General features: G+C 37.0%; 1 protein-coding gene across 1 annotated transcript; it reads left to right on the top strand.

Moving 5' to 3' along the window:
- The first annotated feature begins 335 nt into the window (after positions 1-335).
- RIOK2 (RIO kinase 2) lies at positions 336-21,765 on the top strand. The gene is made up of 10 exons (XM_022592261.3): positions 336-511; positions 3,152-3,290; positions 4,038-4,154; positions 6,627-6,802; positions 9,822-9,910; positions 11,914-12,105; positions 13,617-13,709; positions 14,866-15,390; positions 16,058-16,154; positions 20,441-21,765. The coding sequence occupies exons 1-10, from the start codon at positions 446-448 to the stop codon at positions 20,603-20,605; spliced, it is 1,659 nt and encodes a 552-aa protein (XP_022447969.1). The 5' UTR covers positions 336-445; the 3' UTR covers positions 20,606-21,765.
- The last annotated feature ends 82 nt before the right edge of the window (positions 21,766-21,847 follow it).

Raw genomic sequence — 21,847 nt, 5'->3', positions numbered from 1 at the left:
CTCAGGTTCATTTTCTCCATCTCTTAGTGGAAGTCACTTCGCCTAAAGTAGGAGTTGCTGTTAAACGTGCTCCTCCCATTAAACTACCACTCTGCTCTTAGAGGCGGGTCGCATCCTTCAGGCAGCCGGTCCTGACAGATATGAAAAATAAATGGCGTATGATAGAGAGCACTTAGAGTCCGCCGACTAAGCCACATAACAAAATCACTTTACAAAAAAATACTCTGCTTTGTTCCGTACTATATGCTTCATAAGACTCAGAAGACGTTTTATTGCCCCCAAGTCAGTGAGAACGGTACCTCTTTTTAGTAACAAGGACCTGTAGTATAAGCTGCGCAGGCGCGAGCCGCCCGGCCGCTGTGAGGCGCGGGAGAAGCAAGAGTGCCAGCTTTCCTATCGCTGTCTGATTGTTGAAACAGGATTCTGGCCTGGGTCCGGGGCCGCCATGGGGAAGGTGAATGTGGCCAAGTTGCGTTACATGAGCCGGGATGACTTCAGGGTCCTGACCGCGGTAAGAAGTTCGCCATTTTTCCCTCTCCCCTGACCTTTTCTACCGCGCGTGCTCTTCCTCTTCCTCCAAGTTTGCTGGGAGCCGAGCGCGCTTTAGGCCCTGGAACGCGGCCGAGGTTGGGAATGGGGAAAAGACCGGACAGTCGGATTTTTCAAAAGCCTTTGTTCAGAAGCTTTTTATCTTCCCCCACGTAAAGCAAAGACCCCTCTTTTCCTTCCTATTTTGTTCCCCTTCTCCAGAGCCACATCGAATCTCTGTAGCCTGGGAAGCTTCTCTGATCCTGGGCTTCTGACCAGCTGAGAAGGGTTTAAGAATCCTGAAGAGTAATTGATAGCATTGAGTTCCCTACTCACAGATTGAGTCACATAGCATTCCTTCAGTTTCATTCAATCCACACATACTTATCGGATATGTAGTAACTGTTTTAGAGAATTCCACGGGTTACAGGACAGACAAGACGAAGGAGGCAAATCATCAAGTAAACGAATAAATAAGGGATAATATGAAGATAATAAGTCCTATGAAGATGATAAAGCGAATAACGGAATAGAGACCCCTCATGGTGGAGGCAGGGAGCCTGAATACTGTTTTTAAATTGTTTAGTCAGAGAAGACTGCCCGAGTGCAAGAATCTTGTCTGTTTTTATAAAGTTCCTGGTATTTGGTAGGTACTGAATAAATATTTGCTAAGTAAAAGAAAGAATGCGGGGCGGGCATAACAGCTGAATGAGAAGGAGCTGGTCCAGTGAAGTCCTTGGAAAGAATTGAAGGGAGAGGAAGCTACAGTGGTGAGTGCAAAGGCCCCAAGGCAGGAACAATTTCTGAAGACTAGAAAGGCCAGTGTGGCTGGAGCATAGTGAGCAAGAGACTGAAGAGTTGGAGATGTAACTGGGAAAGGTGAGAGCCAGATCATGTGCTATAGATAGTCATGCAGGCTTGGTAAAGAATTTTGAATATATTCTAAGTATAGGGGAACCACTGAATGTTGTTAAGCAAGGAAGTGACAAAAACGGATTTTATGGTCTTAGTCTTATAGCACAAAGATCAACACATAGATTAGGCATTTGCAGAATAAAACACATTTATTTAGGAGCTATTATTTTTTGCTTAAATAGGCATTTCTTAAGGAATAAACTATCAAATGCAAATTCAGTGTAAAATTTGGAAGACACTTCTTTCTCCTCCCATAGATTCTGAAATTCAGCCACACTTTCTCTAAATACCTACTGTCAAAAGATACCTTCCTTCTCTACTTCCTCAGCACATTAACTCACTCCTTAATGCCTCTGACAGAAATAGGGGAGTCAAGAGAATGTTAGAGGCTGGGAGAAACAGAACAAAGCATGGAAGATTAGTTAAGTTTAAAGTGTGAGGTTTTGGTTGGGACATCAAAACGATGCCAGCTTTATCTTCCAAAACTTTATTTTTGCAATTCTTAAGTTCATTTTGAAGCTCACCAAGGAATGGCCTAATTCATTAAATATTTCAGTCTCAGTTGAGTGTTGCTAGTCTTGGTATCAGTGGCCACCTTTCCTTGACCATCTTCCCTTTACTTCTCTGGCACCTCCTACATCAATAATCATACTTTGACTGGCTGCCCTTACCTTTCAGTGTGAATTCCCCCCCCCCAAGTTCTGTCCCTTATCCCTCCTTTTTCTTCCATTATCTCTCACTTAATGATCACATCCACTTTATGTATGACTTTATCTCTTACCTCCATCAAGTAAATGACGATTTTTTTCCCTGTAGTTATGACTTCATTCCCAAGTGCAGATCAGCCTTTCCAATTTTCCTTAAACATCTTCATCTGAAGTACCTTCCATGAAGGACCTTCCAACACCTCAGACTCAGTGTGCTCATATCGAATTAATCAACTTTGTCTACCCCTTCACTCCTTTCCCAAACTCCATTAAAATAATAATAATTATTACTATCTTAAAGCGTCTTCTTTCTTTTCACTTCACCTTTGACTCTTCATTCACTTTACCCTCCCACATCCAGTGCCAATCCCTCTCATACTAATTTCTTTAATTCTTTCCCTCCATTACCACCACCTCTTCCCTGTCCTGGCTTCTGTTTTCTCTGGCCCAGACTGTTGTCTTAGTTCTCCAATACAGCACCTCCAGTTTTTGCCTTCTCTAAACCACTTTGCACATTCCTGCTAGATTAACATCCTTAAAACAACCCTTAAATCTCCCTTGCCTAAGCATCTTCATGAGTTTCCTACTTTCCTTAGTATAAAATCTAAAACTTTTGGTCTACATTTCAGGTCCTTTCATATCTTCTCATTAAATACCTTCTTAATAAATACCTGGAATATCTGTAGTTATTAAACACAAATATTTGGATGTCAATACGTATTTTGGTACATACCATATGTTAGTAACTGTTAAGCACTCACAATTCATACTCTTGAACTGCATATAGTATAGTAGAGAGAGAGAGAGAATATGAATATCAATGATTATATACCAAATTGTGATTTAAAATATGTCTAGAGAAGGTAATAATTATGTCTCACAATTGGTTGGGAAACTGCATGGTCAGGAAAGTTTGACGGAGAAGTTCAGTTTTTCACAAGGTTTTGGTAGACCACAGCTCTATGTTGATTATGATTGCATTTTGATTTCTTCAATTGCAGGTTGAAATGGGCATGAAGAACCATGAAATTGTTCCCTGCAGTTTGGTTGCTTCTATAGCCAGCCTTAAACATGGTGGTTGTAATAAAGTTTTAAGAGAACTAGTAAAACATAAACTTATAGCTTGGGAGCGAACCAAAAGTAAGTATTTGAGGCACCGTTTGTAATTTTCCCTGTAACTGGCTTCCGCCAGAGCAGGTATTCCAAAAAGCAGGTGGAAGCTGCCAGACTAGGAAAGCACTAGACATAGAACTGACACAGCACACTTCTACCATGTTCTATTGGTCAGAGCAATCACAGGGCCCACCCAGATCCAGGAGGCTAGAGAAATAGCCTCCATTTCCTCATAGGGGATTAGCAAGTTCCAATTGCAGAAGAACAAGTGGGATTAAGATATTGTTGCTGTCTTTGACAAGTACAGTCTGCCAAAGGACTCTAGAGCATTACCTCTCAAACCATAGTGGTGAGGGATGAGTTTCTCTTTTTCCACCTATTATGGATCCGTACCTTTATAAAATAATAAAAATAATTACTAGAAAAATAAAAAACTGACAAAATACAGGCACAAATTCCTTCTTATTAGAATTGAAGACATAAAATAACTTAGTCAAATTGATACAAAAATTTTTGAACCACTTAGTTTCTATAACTTGTCACAGACTAGTAACAAACATTTATAGACTGGTATCAGTCTGTAGGTTACACTTTGAGTAACACTGCTTTAGAGAAGAAATAAAAATTACAGTAAGAAATGCTAAAACTCATAAGCCTGGGTAGCTAGTGTTTTTCCAGCTAAGACTTCCCTTGTTTAAATTTTTCTCTTGACCTGATGTGACTTGATGGTACAGTGTAACTAAAATATGGTCTTTCTCGTTTGATTTTTTCTAGCTGTCCAGGGCTATCGGTTGACAAATGCAGGCTATGATTACCTAGCTTTGAAAACACTTTCTTCTAGACAGGTGGTTGAGTCTGTTGGAAACCAGATGGGTGTTGGCAAAGAATCTGGTAAGTACTGATAGTACTATTGAGTGCATTTTATTTGCTTTAGTTTATGTTTCCCCTTGAGAAAGGATTCATCTTTTCTATTTTTCTAACTAAACAGTAAATTGAAAAGTTGGTTGAAAGCAATACAGATTTTGAAATTACCCTTAGTTTAGTAAACTGTTTTTTCGTAAGTCTATCACTGAAAGTTCAGTTATACCAAGAATCGGTTTTCCTCTAATAACTGAAATCTTTGGCAAATACTTTATTTGTTCTTATTTTAATATCTGATAAATTGAACATTTGTAATAATTTTTAAAAGTATCACAAGGGGGCTTCCCTGGTGGTGCAGTGGTTGGGAATCCGCCTGCAAATGCAGGGGACATGGGTTCGAGCCCTGGTCCAGGAGGTTCCCACATGCCGCAGAGCACCTAACCCCGTGTGCCACAACTACTGAGCGTGTGCTCTAGGGACCACAAGCCACAGCTACTGAGCCCACGTGCACAACTACTGAAGCCTGCGCACCTAGAGTTTGTGCTCCACAAGAGAAGCCACCCAAGTGAGAAGCACGTGCACTGTAACAAAGAGTAGTCCCCGCTCACCACAACTAGAGAAAGCCCACGTGCAGCAACAAAGACCCAATGCAGCCAAAAATAATAAATAAATTTTTTTTTAAAAAGTATCACAAGGAAGTTATAAAAACCACACTTTCCATCACAGCAGTATGATCAACAGGGCAAAGTTAGATATGTGTAGAACCATATGTGTAGAACCACAGAAAAAAACTCTAAAATAGCATTAAACAAATACCTATGTAGCGGTTTTTTATGTGTGGTAAAAATAAAGAACAGAGAAAGATTTTCTTTATGCCATGCTCTCTTATACACTACTTTTTGTCCTACAAAGTTTATGCTGTATAGTTACATACTTTAAACTGAGAGAGCAAAAAAATTAAAATTAGGGCTTCCCTGGTGGCGCAGTGGTTGAGAGTCCACCTGCCGGTGCAGGGGACATGGGTTCGTGCTCCGGTCTGGGAGGATCCCACATGCCACGGAGCATCTAGGCCTGTGAGCCATGGCCGCTGAGCCTGCGCGTCCGGAGCCTGTGCTCCGCAACGGGAGAGGCCACGACAGTAAGAGGCCCGAGTACCGCAAAAAAAAAAAATTAAAATTAGAAGTAAAAGAACTATTAGGAAACCTATTCCAAAGGAGGTTGTTTTGGTACTTCATATGGTTTGTATGTCTACTATATTAGTATCCAGAGTATGGTATATATTTAATAAGCAATATTAGAGTTACTAAATACGGGAGTGTGTGTGTGTAAAAATGTATAAAATGATGTAATGAAACACCTCTTTTTCCTCTTAATTTTTTTATGTCCAATTTTTTCCAATTAAAAAAATGGCTTTCTTTTAATTTTTAAGAACTTCATTACTTGCAAAACAGTACGAGTACGGTAAAAAGTGAATCTTAACTCCTAACCCAGGTCTCCATCTCCTGTTACTACTTCCCAAAGCTATCACTATTTATTAATATTGTACATATCATAGAAATATTCTATGTAAATACAAGTATATAATGTACTGAGGATGTATGTATATACATTCACATACCTTTTTAATCATAGGCGAAAGCAAACAGTACTTACAATTCTACACCTTGATTTTTTTCCACTTGGTGCATCCCTGACATCATTTAATATTAGCAGAGGTGTCTTTCTTGTAGTTGCCAAGTATTACAGTCTTAGAAATTAAATTATTAGAGCTAAAGTTATGCACATTCAAAATTTTGATATTACCAAATTTCCTTCCAAATTGTGTCAATTTATAATCTCACGAACATGAGAGGCTGTTTCTCTCATGAGTAATTAGGACATGTTCTAAATGTTAGTATTAAAATAGCAACTTGTTTGATAGAATATTTATGGGAAGATCTCCATTCTGATTATTATAGGATTATATTTGGATACTCAGTATTTATTCATTGAAGCAATTTAAGAATTGAAATTCACATTGTTGAAAAGAAAGAATTTTTTTTTCTTTTTGGCCCTGCTGCGTGGTAATGCAGGATTAGTTCCCCGACCAGGGATCTAACCCATGTCCCCTGCAGTGGAAGCGCAGAGTTTTAACCACTGGACCGCCAGACAAGTCCTGTGTTGAAAAGGAAGATATTATTAATCACTGCTCGTACATGTAGGACACTAAGGAACAATTAGATGTATTCCCACTAAATGGAATTGAGCATTGAGCATCTTTGGAAGCAGTAACCTTTGACACCTTTGCATCCCTGTTTTCTTTTGTAGTAGATATTAATACATGTCATCATTTTGTATTGTAATTAAAATTACAATAAAAAGAATTTTGCTGAATGGTAACTATTTCTAGTTATTAGGAAAGATAAAATTTGGTACAAATAAAACCAAAGTTAGAAAATTGGAATTGTTTAAATTTACTGGAATAAAAATATAATAATGATCCTTTTAAAATTTTGACTCTAGATATTTACATTGTTGCAAATGAAGAAGGGCAGCAATTTGCATTAAAGCTTCACAGACTGGGAAGAACGTCCTTTCGAAATCTGAAAAACAAGCGTGATTATCATAAACACAGGCATAACATGTCTTGGCTTTATTTATCTCGTCTCTCTGCCATGAAAGAATTTGCTTATATGAAGGTATTTTTAATTTTATATTTTTAACCAAACAATATGTGTAGTTAAAAGGTTGTAGTGACATGCATCAGTCTGTTGCCTCCGCATCTCCCTACTCTCAGTCCCAATCCTTAACAGTCACTTTTTAACTCTTTAGACTATTTCTGGTATTTGTTTTTCTCGTGGTTTCCTTCTACGCAAAGGTATTTTTAGCTGTTATAAATGCATAAAGGCAACTTGTATTCTACAATATTAACAAGATAGAGTAGCCTGAAATAACTAGTGATGTAATTGCCTCACAAATGTGTATGTGTGAATGTAAATCTATACCTGTCTATGCATATGTCTGTCTCTAATTGAAAACACCAGATAATTACCTTCCGTAGAAACCTTAGTCTCTCAGGTAAGTTGACTGGTATTTTTTTTTCCACAATGGAAGAAATGTCAATTTATGAATTTGTATGTATATTAGAAATGGTAAAAATCTTTAGTTTTCAACCTTTTACCTTCCAAATTATGTTCAAGATAGATTTACTAAATATCTTTAATAATAACCAAATTAATTGTCTTCACTAATAATTTAAATTAGAAAATAACTGCATTCTTACTATTCTCTCCAGTAGGATTTATTTGTTATAACTTATCTTTTTAAAATTTTGAATTATTAAAAGTCACTCCAGTGTATGACCTGTTGTTTCTTGGGAATTTCAGTTTGATGTTCTTTGAGTAGGTTATTTTAATTCATGTGCTTAAATTTTTAGTAATCCTGAGGGAAGAATCCTCTAGTCAGTATAAGTAAGTCATATCAATACCATACATGTTGTGTTTTTTGTGTTATATCAGTGGTTTGTATCCTGTGATAGTAAGTAGGCAGTTTGGTAGGAATTGTTACACATTTCCCCCAAACTATATTAAGTGTCTTCTTGGTGTGTTTATATGAAGGCACAGGAATAGAGCCTGGTTGTGGATAAATATGCTTCTTAAATTTATTCTCTCTTTTCCTAAGCGAAAATAAGATAAGATTGAGCTATAACTTAAGGGTTAAGCTATGGTACAAGGGCTAGACCACTATGACAATAGTTAGAGTTGTTACATACTGTTGAGCTGCCAAAGCATGTTCAAAACCATTTGGATTTAAAAATAACAAATATATAGCCAAGCAGACAGTCTTTGGAGAGAGGGAAGTAGTTCAGTTCCTGTCCAAAGAAGGGAGGAAGTAGAGTAGACAGCTCTTAAAATTAACCCTGTTAATAAGCATATATTGAGTGTCAGCTGTGTGCCTACCTCTATATTAAGTATTTTGTTGGGGGAGGTGAACAGCAGATACCAAAGAAATAACAAGTGCAGTGTGTCTCTTAAAGTTGGAAAGATAACATGAACACACCTAAAACAGAACAGTTTAAATGTCAAATTGTATGTTGAGTTTAGAGAATCTTCTGTAGAGTAGAATGATCGATGAAGGAGGTTTCATAAGTGAGTGGGAGTTGAGTAGAGTAATGGAGTTGCATATGATTTGTCTGTAAGGAAAAGACAATAAGACAGTGTACTTTGCAAAGGAACCAGAATGGCAAAGACATGAATATTCGTGTGAGCCCTGTGTGTATGGGGACAGTCACTAAGGTGACTGTCTTGATCACACTCCAGAGTGTTTATTGGACAGAGTATTGAGAGAACTAGGACTGGATAAGTGGATTAAAGAGTTTTGAAAACTAGGAAAAGTTATTCAGACTGAAGTCGATATTTACAGCCATTGTAGTTTTTTTTAAAATGGAGCATTGGCGCAAGCATCTTAGTTGGTATTGGCACACTTGAAGAAAGGTTTGGTGTGGTAGCAAGAACTAGAACCACTGTTGGCGTGATTCAGATATCAATGACAAAGGCCTGCTTAGAAATGGTAGCATTCCAAATGGCAGAGGACATAAATCTAAGATATTTTGAAGAAAGTAATACAACAGGCCTTTGTAAGCAATAAGATAGAAAAAGTTAAACATAGGGTAAAAAATGGATTTATGGATGGTGGGTAGTAACATTTGACTCAGACCACTACGGTGTTTATTTGTGACTACAGTGACTGTTTGTCACATAATAGATTTTTGTTTGTTTGTTTGCGGTACGTGGGCCTCTCGCTGTTGTGGCCTCTCCCGTTGCGGAGCACAGGCTCTGGACGCGCAGGCTCAGCGTCCATGGCTCACGGGCCCAGCCGCTCCGCGGCATGTGGGACCTTCCCGGACCGGGGCATGAACCTGTATCCCCTGCATCGGCAGGCGGACTCTCAACCACTGCACCACCAGGGAAGCCCTGTCACATAATAGATTTATATTGTATATTGTGGTCTGAAGAAAAAGGCCAGTGCTATATAAACTGAAATGCCTAATATATTGGAATATTTCATTTCCTGATATGCCAGAAGGCAGAATATTTCCTAAATCACAATTTATTTCCATTTGAATTTTTTAAGCACACTCCCAGTAAATGACAGAAACTTACAAAATAGAAGATATACATATCGTAAAAGACGAAACTTCTTGAAGGCAGAGACATTTTCACACTCATTTTTGTAACCCTAGCACAGTGTATAATATTTAGTAAATGTTCAGTAAATGAATGTTTGGTAAAAAAGTGAATTACAGGGGCTTCCCTGGTGGCGCACTGGTTGAGAGTCCGCCTGCCGATGCAGGGGACACAGGTTCGTGCCCCGGTCTGGGAAGATCCCACATGCTGCGGAGCGACTGGACCCGTGAGCCATGGCCGCTGAGCCTGCGTGTCCGGAGCCTGTGCTCCCCAACGGGAGAGGCCACAACAGTGAGAGGCCCGCGTACCGCCAAAAAAAAAGTGAATTACAAAAACTGGTTTACAATGTTGTTTTTATGTACAGCTCATTCTGTGCAGTGAATAAACCGTACATAAATAATCATGTGTTAACTGTAATTTTGTAAAGGCTTATATGTTTTTTTTCTGGTTGTGGACAGGTACATTTAATTTTATTGTTCCCTAAAAATGAATGACCTCTTCGTTACTTTTTACCTGTTTTGCTATATTTTAGGCATTGTATGAAAGGAAATTTCCAGTTCCAAAGCCAGTTGATTATAATCGCCATGCAGTGGTCATGGAACTCATAAAAGGCTATCCTCTGTAAGTATAATTCTTGGAACCTTTAGTCCTAATAAATAATTATAAGGTTCAGTTTTAAAAAGTAATTTTTTTTTCTGTAAATGGAATATTGCTTCTGGGAGGTTAGAAATTAACATAAAGTAGTAGACTTAAAGGCAAATTGAAAATTCAGTTTCATTCTGACAATATGGATTTTATACTCTCTGACTCAGTCAGTAAATAAACAGTCTAGTATGTGCCAAGCGCTGTTCTAGGCTCCCCAGTAAACAAAACAAAGTCCCTGCCCTCATAGAGCTTACTTTCTAATGGAAGGAAACTTGCAGGAAATAGCTAAACAAGGAAATATTTGATACATCAGATGGTGGTAAATGCCATGCATAAAAATAAAGTGGGGTAAGGGGGACAGGAAGTGTTGAGGTGGGTGGGTGTAGGAGGCTGCTATTTTACATGGGGTGACCAGGAAAAGTCTCCTTGATAAGGGGATTTTTGAGCAGAATCCTGAAAGAAGTGACAGAGGAAATCATGCAGATATCTAGGAACATTTCAGGCAGAGGCAAGAGCAAATGCGTAAATCCTGGAATGGGAGTATGCCTGCATGTTCAGGAAACAGAAGGCCACTGTGGCTGGAGCTGAGTGAGTAAGGAGAGAAATTGTAAGTGATGAGATCACAGAGGCAGCAGACGATTTGTAAGCCATTGCAAGGATGTTCTATTTATTTATTTTGGTGGGGAGGATATATTTGACATATAACATTCAGTAACTTTAAGGTTGATTTGATACATTTATATTTCCTAATGTGATTGCCATTGTAGCAATAGTATTAAGGACCATTTTGATTGAGACAGGAAGCCACTGGAGGATTTTTTTTTTTTTTTTTTGGTGTCAGTGAAAACTGCAGGTCCTAACCACTGGACTGCCAAGGAACTCCCTGCCATTGGAGGATTTTGAATTGAGAAGAGACATGATCTGACTAATGTTTTAATGGGATCACTCTGACTACTGTATTGGAAATAGACTAAAAGGAGACTAGGACAGGATTAGGAAGAAAAGTTAGGAAATTATTGTAATAATGCAAGCAAGAGATGATAGTAGTTTAGATCAGAGTGGTAGATGGTGAAGGTAATGAAACGTGGTCAGATTTTGGATATGTTTTACAGTCAGGGCCTACATGATTTGTTTGCGATTGGGTATTGATATAAAGGAAGGGGCAGGTAAGGATAACACCAAGATCTGCGGCCTGAATAATTGGAGGGATAAAGTTGCCATTTATAGAAATGGGAAAGACTGCAGAAAGACAGTTTGGAGTTAGAGGGTGGGGCAGAATCAGAGGTTCAGTTTGGGACATGGTAAGTTAGAGATGCCCAGAAGCTCAGAGAAGTCTAGATTGAAGTCTGTGTATGAGCCTGTATGAGATCACCAAGAATGGTTAAGATAATAGGTCTTAAGATTAACCTTTGAGGAGCTCCAAAATTTATACGTCAGGGAAAAGCTGAAGAACTAGCTAAAAAAACTAAGAAGGAATGATCAGGGCAGAAAGAGGACAGCCTGAAGAGTTAGTGTACCAAGGGTCAAGTGAAAGGAGCTGCTTCAAGGAGGGGGAAGAGGTTAACTGACAGACCAGATAATGATGAAGGTGGAGAATTGACCATTGGATATAGCAACATGTAAGTCATTGGTAGTTTTGACGAGAGCTATTTCATTGGAACAAGGTTGAATGAAAGCTTGTTTGAAATGGGCTCATTAGAGTGCTCATTGAATTGGAGAAAGCACAATTAGAGGAGTTTGGCTGTTAAGATGAAAGAAAGAATGTGGTGTACTGGGAAGAAGATACAGAATTGAATGGGTTGTGTCTTTTTTTTTTTTTTTTTAAAGCTGTTATATCTGTATGCTGATAGGATTGAAGAGAAAACTGCTAGGGAGGCATGATGAAATGGAAATAATATTTAAATGTAAATACACACATGTTTGCTTTCATTAAAATCATAAATGAGGACAAATAACCATTTTCACACTTATACTTTCAGATGTCAGATACACCATGTTGAAGATCCTGCATCAGTATATGATGAAGCTATGGAACTAATTGTTAAACTTGCAAATCATGGGCTAATTCATGGAGATTTCAATGAATTCAATCTCATTTTGGATAAAGATGACCACATCACCATGATCGATTTTCCACAGATGGTTTCAACTTCTCATACCAATGCTGAATGGTATATTCTGGATGTAACTGTGTTTATGTGTGATGCAGTCATCTTTTATTTATTAATAATTTTTCAGCTTTGTCATACTGTCATTGGGGTTAATAACTGGTTTGAAGTGGCTGATGTTAAGAGTCTAAAAATTGGGATGTCAAAATGCTCTGATTTTCCCCCTAAGAATTTTTCTTACTCCTCAGTATTTTAAAACTGAAAAAAAATGCACTTTGATACAGTTTTTAAAACCTATTCATTAAAATAATGCTGTATATTAGAAATCTGAAGAAACTGCCTACTTTTATAAATCATCAAAAGAATTTGAATTACTCTTGTAACCTGACAGACTTGCGAAAGTGAAACTTTCTCACCCATGGAACTCTTTATTCAAACAAACGTTTCGGTGGAAGCCCAATTTTTACAACAAAAGTCTGCTCAGAAGAAGTAGGGACATGAAAGGAGGAACCCTAGAACCACATCCTCTTTGCCTTTCCCCTTTTCTCTCTGCTTCATGGTTGCCTCCAAGAGGGCTTCACCAGGCATAATTTAATAATTTTTTATGGCCTTGATGAAAGTTACGGTTTTGTCCTGAACTCAGTTACCAGACTGGTAATATCTCTCATGTTGTTTTTAGCTTTTATTTTAATAAGAGAAAGGAATTCACGTAAAACCTCATCCCTGACACAGGGCAGAATCACTTCATATACTGTGATAATCTTATTTCTCATATTGACCATTTAAACAGCCAAATTGTGAAATATGACAGGATATTTTCCTTTATGTGTTTGTATTCTATGATGCAATTGAGTGTAATCAAATTAAGATTGAGTATTTTTTTTCTCCTGTTCTCTCAATTCCATGTCATCCTGTCTCTTAATTCTCCCTTTCTGGAAACCTAGAGAATTCAGTCTGTTCTGGCTGCTTTATGGTAGCCTAAAAAGCAACCTGATATTCAGAGGTCCTTCTACTCTCAGTCCAGATTAACATGTCTCCAGATAACCATTTATAAGCCACAGCATTAGTTATCTCCTATAGATGTTTACTGCATATTAGCTAATGGGTAATAAAGATAATATAAACATAACATTAGTCCCCAAACTTTTTCTTATGAGTCACTAGTTTATTTTTGTCTTCACCTTTCCCAGTTGACTCGAGGTTCTAGTGAACATAGCTGAAGCTGATGGGAACTATAATCAGACAGACGAAACTAGAGAGGGAAAGTAGAAATCTGCCCCCAAACTGCAGGCCCTTATCTTTTTTTCTGGGATTCATATATATGTCTCACAGTATGGGAAAACGTCGAGTTTTCTAACCATAAGAACTGTATGCCATTGACAGCTTATAGTCCTTGTTCCTGGGCTTTTAGTTTTTCAAACACCAGCAGCTGATTTGTTTCTTTTTTCTTTTGAGTAACATCCTTTTCTCTTTCATGTAACAACAAGAATGTCATAACAAGGATGTTGTCTTTGGCTAATAAGGAAAAAGATGAACAACAAAGGCTATATAAAAAATGATTCTTGCTTTTGCAGGTATTTTGACAGAGATGTTAAATGCATCAGAGATTTCTTCATGAAACGTTTCAGCTATGAAAGTGAGCTTTTCCCAACCTTTAGTGATATCAGGTTTGTATACTATGTTGCATAAAATGATAGAATTCTGAATACCAGATTTATTTAGTTCTAAAAGTTAACACTTTCATCTAAAAAATTTTCATTATTATTGTTGTTCAGTATCATTGCTATATAATATACAAATGAAACTTAAAAACTATGCCTACCTGTGGTCCATTAACCTTACTGAATTTGGAGGAGGAACCTACTTAGTTTCTTATAAATTTGAGAACGCTTATTCAATATAGGATGCTATGTGAATAACCCATTTTTAAGGAATCAAGCCAAGTGTTTATCAGAAATTGTGTTTTTCCTTTATTCACTATAGGAGCTATATTTAATTGATTCATGGAACATAATTATATGTAAATTCTCACAGCCAAATGTTCTCATTTTGTATATGTAGTTAAGATATTGTTTTCTGATTTGGGATGATTGACATAACTTAAAATCTTTAGCCTCCTCTGAAAGTTAATTTATTAAGTCAGTATCAACTGAAGTTTCTGTAACTTTTCTACTAATATCTGTTGCTCTTCACAGTCATTTTATTCCTTTTTTTTTTTTAAGATTCATTATTTAATTTATTTTTGGCTGCCTCGGGTCTTAGTTGCAGCACACAGGATCTTTGCTGAGGCATAAGGGATCTTTCCTTGTGGCGTGCAGGCTTCTCTCTAGTTGTGTCGTGCGGGTTTTCTCTTCTCTAGTTGTGGTGCTGAGTCTCCAGGGCATGTGGGCTCTGTAGTTGAGGCGCACGGGTTCCAGAGCGTGTGGGCTCTATAGGTTGCCACACACAGGCTCTCTGGTTGAGGCATGAGAGCTCAGTAGTTGGGGCGTGCGTGCTTAGTTGCCCTGTGGCATGTGGGATCTTACTTCCCTGACCAGGGACTGAACCCACATCCCCTGCATTGTAAGGCAGATTCTTTTCCACTGGACCACCAGGGAAGTCCCTCACAGTCATTTTATTCTTAGATGACAACCAGCTATGTCCTTTACATTTGTGTAGTTAAGTGATTTAAGTATTACCTTTTAGGCAGAGAAAAACCTTTAAAATATATAAACTGTTAAACTCATTTGAGAGTCGTAATTTATCAGAACACTAAATACTTAATTCATGTCAGGTGGATTTTTTCTCGCTCTCTAAATGCATAACATTCTTTTCTTTTCCTAGGAGGGAGGACTCTCTTGATGTAGAGGTTTCTGCCAGCGGCTACACAAAGGAAATGCAGGCAGATGATGAACTACTTCATCCAGTAGGTCCAGATGATAAAAATATTGAAACACAGGAGGGATCTGAATTCTCATTTTCTGTTGAAGAGATATCAGAAAAAGCAAAGGACTGTAGATCAGATATTGAAAGTGGACAGAACTCTATAGGTGAATCAGTTGACTGCTGTTACAGATCATCTGGAGACCTGGAACAAATAAAGGAAGACAGTTTGTCAGAGGACAGTGCTGATGCACATAGTTTTGAAATGACTGAATTCAATCAGCCTTTAGAAGAAATAAAAGCGCAGGTTGTTACAAACAGTTCTGTAACTGAGTTTTCTGAGGAGAATAGCAGAACTGAACATGACACCAGGCAAGATGATAAGACAGGTCAAGGTGGAATCCTCATGGGCTCTGAGGAGTATGAAGATGAGTGCCCTCATATGATTGCCTTGTCATCAGTAAACAAAGAATTAAGGCCTTTCAGGTATAGACTTCTGTTGATTGGTTTTTTACTTTAATCTGGAGACCTAGACTTTGATTCTGGTAAATGAATGTTTTTTTCAAATGACATGACAGCTATATTCTGCATCATCATGTGCAAAATGAAAGCAAATAACTCTTTTATAGTTAAAATTCAAATAACCCTGTACAATTGACTTATGCTAGACAGCCTGTTTATTCAATTTTAAGCAGTTCTGCTTTCAAATTCAAACTGATTACTTTCAAATAGTTAATAAGATCTCTTGATAAGTTGATGAGGTTTTAGATGGGTGAATTATTTGTATTTTTTAATAATTATTTATCTAATGTATGTTTGGTTAATGTATAGTCCAATAAACATGTAGTAAGTGTGCTCTCTTAAAATATCTACTTACAGTGAATTTTCCCTTGTGCTTTGAACCTTTTGTACTTATTTGTTAATGCACAATTAAAATTACTGTTATGTTATTTTTCTTTTAAGTTTTTTTTTTTTTTTTGGACAAATATTAGTGAATCAGCCTCAGCTTAGATTAGCAAAAGATCTAAAATTTAACTTTTAGATTTAGGGTAGTTTGATGAAATATGGCTTTATGTATTTCAAAGTAGTAATATCATATAAATTAAGCATAATTAACTATTAAAAATTAACTAAATTTCGATTTTAATTTTAGAGATGAAGAGAATATGGAAGATACTAATCAACATAGAACAAGAACTCTGAGTGTTACTTCTGCGGGCAGTGTGTTAGGCTGTTCAACAATTCCTCCGGTAACTATTCATTCAACATTTCCCAGGTGTTTATTAGCACTACTGTGGACAGATTATTAAGCTAAGGCGCTCTGAGGATTAGATGATGTACAGGACCACCTTGGCCATTTGGACTTCACATGTTGATAGTATAAAATTGATAACAAGTGCAAATTTAGTAAATAGAGAGGGTTCACTTCACTTTTAGCTGGAACGATCAGAGCTTTCAGGGAAAACACAGCATGTAAGTTGGCTTGAATTTGAAAGATGAAAATCATAGAAATTTAAATCCAAGGGGGACTTTGTAGATTCTCATGTGATCTTGTCCCTGCATTTTAACAATTAGGAAATTGAGGCCCAGACAAGTTACATGACTTTGCTCAAGATTACTCAGCTAGTGACAGCACTGCACCTCAAATGTGAAAATGCACGAGCTTCGCTAGCTAGCTTGTTCTTAAATTTTGAAAGAGGAAAATAGGTAATTGTAAAACTTTCAGTGTCTCAAGCTTTTGTTGGACATTTAGCAACAAATGTCCAAAAGAATTTCATATAGGACATTTTCTGGACAGGATAATGAACGTATAGTCCAGCTCCTACCGATGAGCTTTTATGCCTGCCGGCCATTTCTCCTGGCCACCCGGAAGGAAGAATCAGTTTGTTTCCTTTGTAGATTTTAAGCAGAGATAAAATTACATAATTGGTGTGGTAGGTTTTTTCCTTCTGGTTGAAGGTACTAAGTTGAATACCATTGAAACTAGTTTTTAGTGATAACTTTACTTAAAATGAGCAAAAGAAGAAAGTTTAGAAGGTAGAAAGGAGGAAATCAAATTATTATTTAGAAAGTGAATTCACAGGGAAAGAACTTTGTTTTTTCCTGAACTTCTCATTTTTTAAGTTCAGATATATTGTTAAGTTAAAATGTACACCCTGTGGAGGGTAATATGGGACATTTACAAAATTAAATCAGTTATCAAAAAATAAGCTAAAAATAACAGTACTCTCTTTTATTAATATAGTGCACTTTTAGTAGTACTGGTATCTTTACTCAATAATAGAAACATTTGGAACTTGTGAGACCAAAATAAAAGAATAAAATTTTGTAAATGCACTGATTTTATATACTCTTCTGATGGCCTCATAATTTACCTGATTTTCTGAACATAAAATTTAAGTCTGTGAAATCTTTGAAACATCTTTTAATTATGATGGAAGATAGTATCTCCCTTTAAGTATTATCACCTGTCTTGGTTAAGAATTTCTCTCACTTTATGATTGCCTGTCCATTCTTGGCTTTGATATTTTTCTGTACTTATTGAGATGTATTCACCCTCCTTTCTTTGATTTTATCAGATTCAAAACATAAGTGCATTTATATCTAATTGTTGGATTGGCCAAAAAGTTCATTAGGGTTTTCCTGTAAGATGTTACAGAAAAACCCGAATGAACTTTTTGGCCAACCCAATACAGTGTTGTGAAATTGGCAATTGCATATAAAGAAAAGTTAGATTACTCCTGCTACTTTCTTAAATTCTAAGTTATGCTCTTTCCTGTATATAAAGATGATGACACTAACATTGTCTTTAGGTCTTGTCTTTATACCATTTAACTTACAGCTAACAGAAGGAACTTATATTTCAAATGGGGTCGAGCCTATAATAAACTGCATTATAAAATACAGATTAGCCTTTAGTCTAAGGGGGAAAAAGATCTCTCTAGCCAGCTTAATCAAAAAGGTTTCCCTCTAATCATTGGAAATAAATTGACCGTGTTAACTTCTAATTCTTTTGGGAATTTGGTCATACTATTTTCCTTGAGGTCGTATTCCATTTTTTTTAAAGGGTCAGGAGAAAACAAACTGTTTTATTACCTTCGTTAATTTGATGATTGTTGTTTTCGTGTCTGCAAAACTAAAGGATTTGCTCTGTGTTCTTTGAAATTGTAAAATCTGTTTTCCTCTTTAAAATACTTTTATAGTTCCCTATTTATTGGCAAAGTTGCCATTTATGAATGCTGTTCTTTCTCATATGTAACAGAATTAAATTCCAGCTAAACATTAAGGTATATTGATTTTAAAAAAATACATACATGGCCACCATCAATAGCAACAAACAACAAAACAATAACAAAGTACATGATTTTCATTCATTTTTTTCATGTACTCCTTGAAATAATACAGAAGTACAGTTGACCCTTGAACAACACTGGTTTGAATATGTGGGGTTTTTTAATAGTAAATGCTACAGTACTATATGATCTGTGGTTGGTTGAATCCGCAGGTACAGAGGAACCTCTGATACAGATGGCTGACTCTAAGTTATACTCAGATTTTTGACTGCTCAGTGGGTCAATGCCCCTAACACCCTCATTGTTCAAGGATTAACTGTATTTTATTTCGCATTTCATCATTTTTTTAAAAAAATATACTAGTGTTGATTTTTCTCCCACTTTTTTTAACATGAAAATTAACCTTGTAGGATTTGTAAATTGTTCTGAATTGGGAGGTATATGCATAGTAATTCATTACCTCCTTATTTTCTTTAGCTGCTTGATATGATTATCTTATGGTCTCATTGAAGTAAAGAACGAAGGGGAAGTTCAAGCAGAATATTTAGAAAATAAATTGATTTCTTTTTCTTGGAACTATCCCAGAGGCCTCTGTCTGAACTCTTCTAGTTTAAATGTGGTGCATGTTCTACTGTTGTCTCAGTCTCCTGTTGGGTACCTTCTTTCCTAGTTTTATCTCTTCCTTACTGAGTTTATTACTTCTTTATGTGGCAGAACGGATTTTAGTAGTTTTTTGAGTGAGTTTGGGTGGGGGAGAGGACTTTTTATTACTAAAAATGTCTTTTTATCGTGTCCTCACACCTGATTGAGAATTTAAGTATTAGAGTTGTGGTTTGGAAATAATTGACCTTCAGAATTCTGAAGGTATTGCTTTGTTTTCTTGGTGATAGTTAAGACGATGCTGATCTGATTCAGGTTTCTGGTCTCCTGCTCGGGTGAGGAGGCTGTGATAGTTGCCTGGCTTCCTAGGGTAGAGAAAAGTCCTAGAGGCCAGTCACTCATGTGTTAAACTTTCAGCCAATCTTAATGCTTTCAGTAATGAAATTTCTGGGATAGCAACCAGGTGCTTCTAAGACTCTGGCCTAACTGGAACTGCATCTCCTGGGATATCAGCCTCTGCAGGAACTGGCATTTTTATTCTTCTGTTTCGCTTTATCTTCTTTTACTTTTCCTCCCACTGAGAATCATTAGACTAAAATAAAGAGGGATAACTTGTTAAAGCCTGTCTGCCTAACTATGTAAAATATCTGAAGTCTGCATTTAACTTATCTGATCCAGAGTTTTATATTATACATATACAGTCCAAGAAACAGTGCGTTAGGCAGACTGGTTTTTCTGGCTCCTTTTTACCTCTCAAATCCATTAATCTTTAATTTTTTAACTTGACAGATTTTTAATAAATGCTTCTTTGTACCTAGCATGGGGTGGGGCATATTGAGAAGAGACCCTTGCTTCATCAACGTTCACTCTTTTTTTAGGAGAGGTTGGATGATGCAAGATTTTATACACAATTAAACAGGCTGCTTCAGAGGAAAAAAAAATTATGTGAACGGAATATTCAGATTTTTTTCTTCATCTTGTAAGTCATTTGACATTGGCAGCCTGTGTCTTAAGTGATAAGAAATAATTTGAATTTATGACCATTCACCGTGTGAAAACATACTGTTTCTCCCAGAAACTGTATGAGGACTTTTCCAAGAGTAACTGCTGCCATCAGGTCATCTCTACACCTGAAGTTATGAAGGCACTCTTGCGTATATTTGACCAGTAGTAAATGCTTTCAAACATAATTTTCCACTACAAAACCATGCCTCCTTTTACCTAGAAAGCAAAGGAATAAGCAGGTTGTTTTGGTTTTGTTTGTTTGTTTTTGTTTTCTTTCCATCTTGTTGGGTTTGGGTTTGGGGGTTATGGTTGGTTGGTTTTTCCCAGTTTTCCTGATAGACACTAGGTGGCACTATGATGATTTGTTATTTAAAGAAATGTGACTGTTCACTACTATGTGCTACTTTTTGCTGTAATCTGTATTTCTGTTAGGAATTTAATTCCTCCTGTTTTATAACAGTTTGGTGTTTCTCTTATTGCTGTTAGATATAGTACTGTCAGTGTTTGGAATTTTTAAAACTCATGCTTTTAACAGAAATTTGAAAAATATTAGCAGTGTAAATCTTCGTTTTATTGAATGTTTACTCCTTATCAGAATGTTCCATTATCAGTGATACTAATTCATGAAATCTTTCCAGGAATTGGTGAAACAGAAGGTGAAGCGTCAGTTGACAAAACAGCAAAAATCAGCTGTGAGACGACGATTACAGAAAGGAGAAGCAAATATATTTACAAAGCAACGGAGAGAAAACATGCAAAATATTAAATCAAGTTTGGAAGCAGCTAGCTTTTGGGGAGAGTAATATATTTAAGAACTTGAATATTTTTCAGAAAGTTACTATGATCCCTTTTTAAGCCACCTTTAGTATTTTTTGGACCAAGGCAGATATATATATATAAATAGATAAGTAGACCCTCTTTCATCAATAAATTTGACTCATTCGGTACATGTCTTCTAAAGAATAACTATAGTAATTCTGCTAAAGCAACTCAGTTTTCCAAGTAATTTTTTGTTAGGAATATTTGAGTTTTTTGTTTTTTGGTTTTTTTTTTTCAGTACGCAGGCCTCTCACTGTTGTGGCCTCTCCCGTTGTGGAGCACAGGCTCCAGACGCGCAGGCCCAGCGGCCATGGCTCACGGGCCCAGCCGCTCTGCGGCATGTGGGATCTTCCCGGACCGGGGAACGAACCCGTGTCCCCTGCATCGGCAGGCGGACTCAACCACTGTGCCACCAGGGAAGCCCTTGAGTATTTTTTAAAATCGAAATATCACTGTTTTTGCCTGCTTTTGTTCTCTACCACAAACAGGTAGATTGCTTGGTTTCATATTCCAGCTTTTCCACTTACTAGTGGAAACAACCTTAGGCAAGTCTTATTTCTCTCTCCCTCTTTCTCCTTCTCTGCCTCAGTTTTCTTAGTGTTAAAATTGGATTTATAACTACTTTGTAGCCTTGTTGTGAGGATTGTATGAGACAGTGCACAGAAAGCACTTAGAACAATGTCTAGCACTTTAAAGTGTAGCTATTGGAATGGTAATTACAATGATGTTTATCTTTCAGAAAATCTGCTAACGACTTGGTTGCATTTTATTTAGCCACAGGAAGGATTCACTGCCATATATTTTTTTAGTCTCTTGTATTAAGGGTAAACCAGCAATGTCTCCTTTTATTTTCTGCTACTTAAATTGGTAATGTGGTCATGGGAACAGAAATTTGAGATAGTCACACCATGATTTTTACAGTTTCCAGTTTTTATGCAGCCTGAACAGAAGTAGAAGACTTAAGGGTGGTGGGAAGTAGAAGGGATGAGAAGTGAACAGTTCTTTCTGATATTCTTAACTGGGTGGGTCAAGAACATATTTCACTTCAAAGATAACAAATATAGTTGACCCTTGAACAACGTGGGTTTGAACTGCGAGGGTCCACTATACACAGATATTTTTTCAATAAATACATACTACAGTACTGCGTGGTCTGAGGTTGGCGGAATCTGTGGATGTGCGAGGGCTGATTGTAAAGTTATAGGTGGATTTTCAACTGGATTGGG

The sequence above is a fragment of the Delphinapterus leucas genome, chromosome 3, assembly GCF_059928025.1.
Source record: "Delphinapterus leucas isolate spDelLeu-1000000601 "Yukka" chromosome 3, BTC_Dleu_Yukka2, whole genome shotgun sequence".
NCBI classification, from domain to species: Eukaryota; Metazoa; Chordata; class Mammalia; order Artiodactyla; family Monodontidae; genus Delphinapterus; species Delphinapterus leucas.
This window is presented reverse-complemented; position numbering and strand designations above follow the sequence as displayed.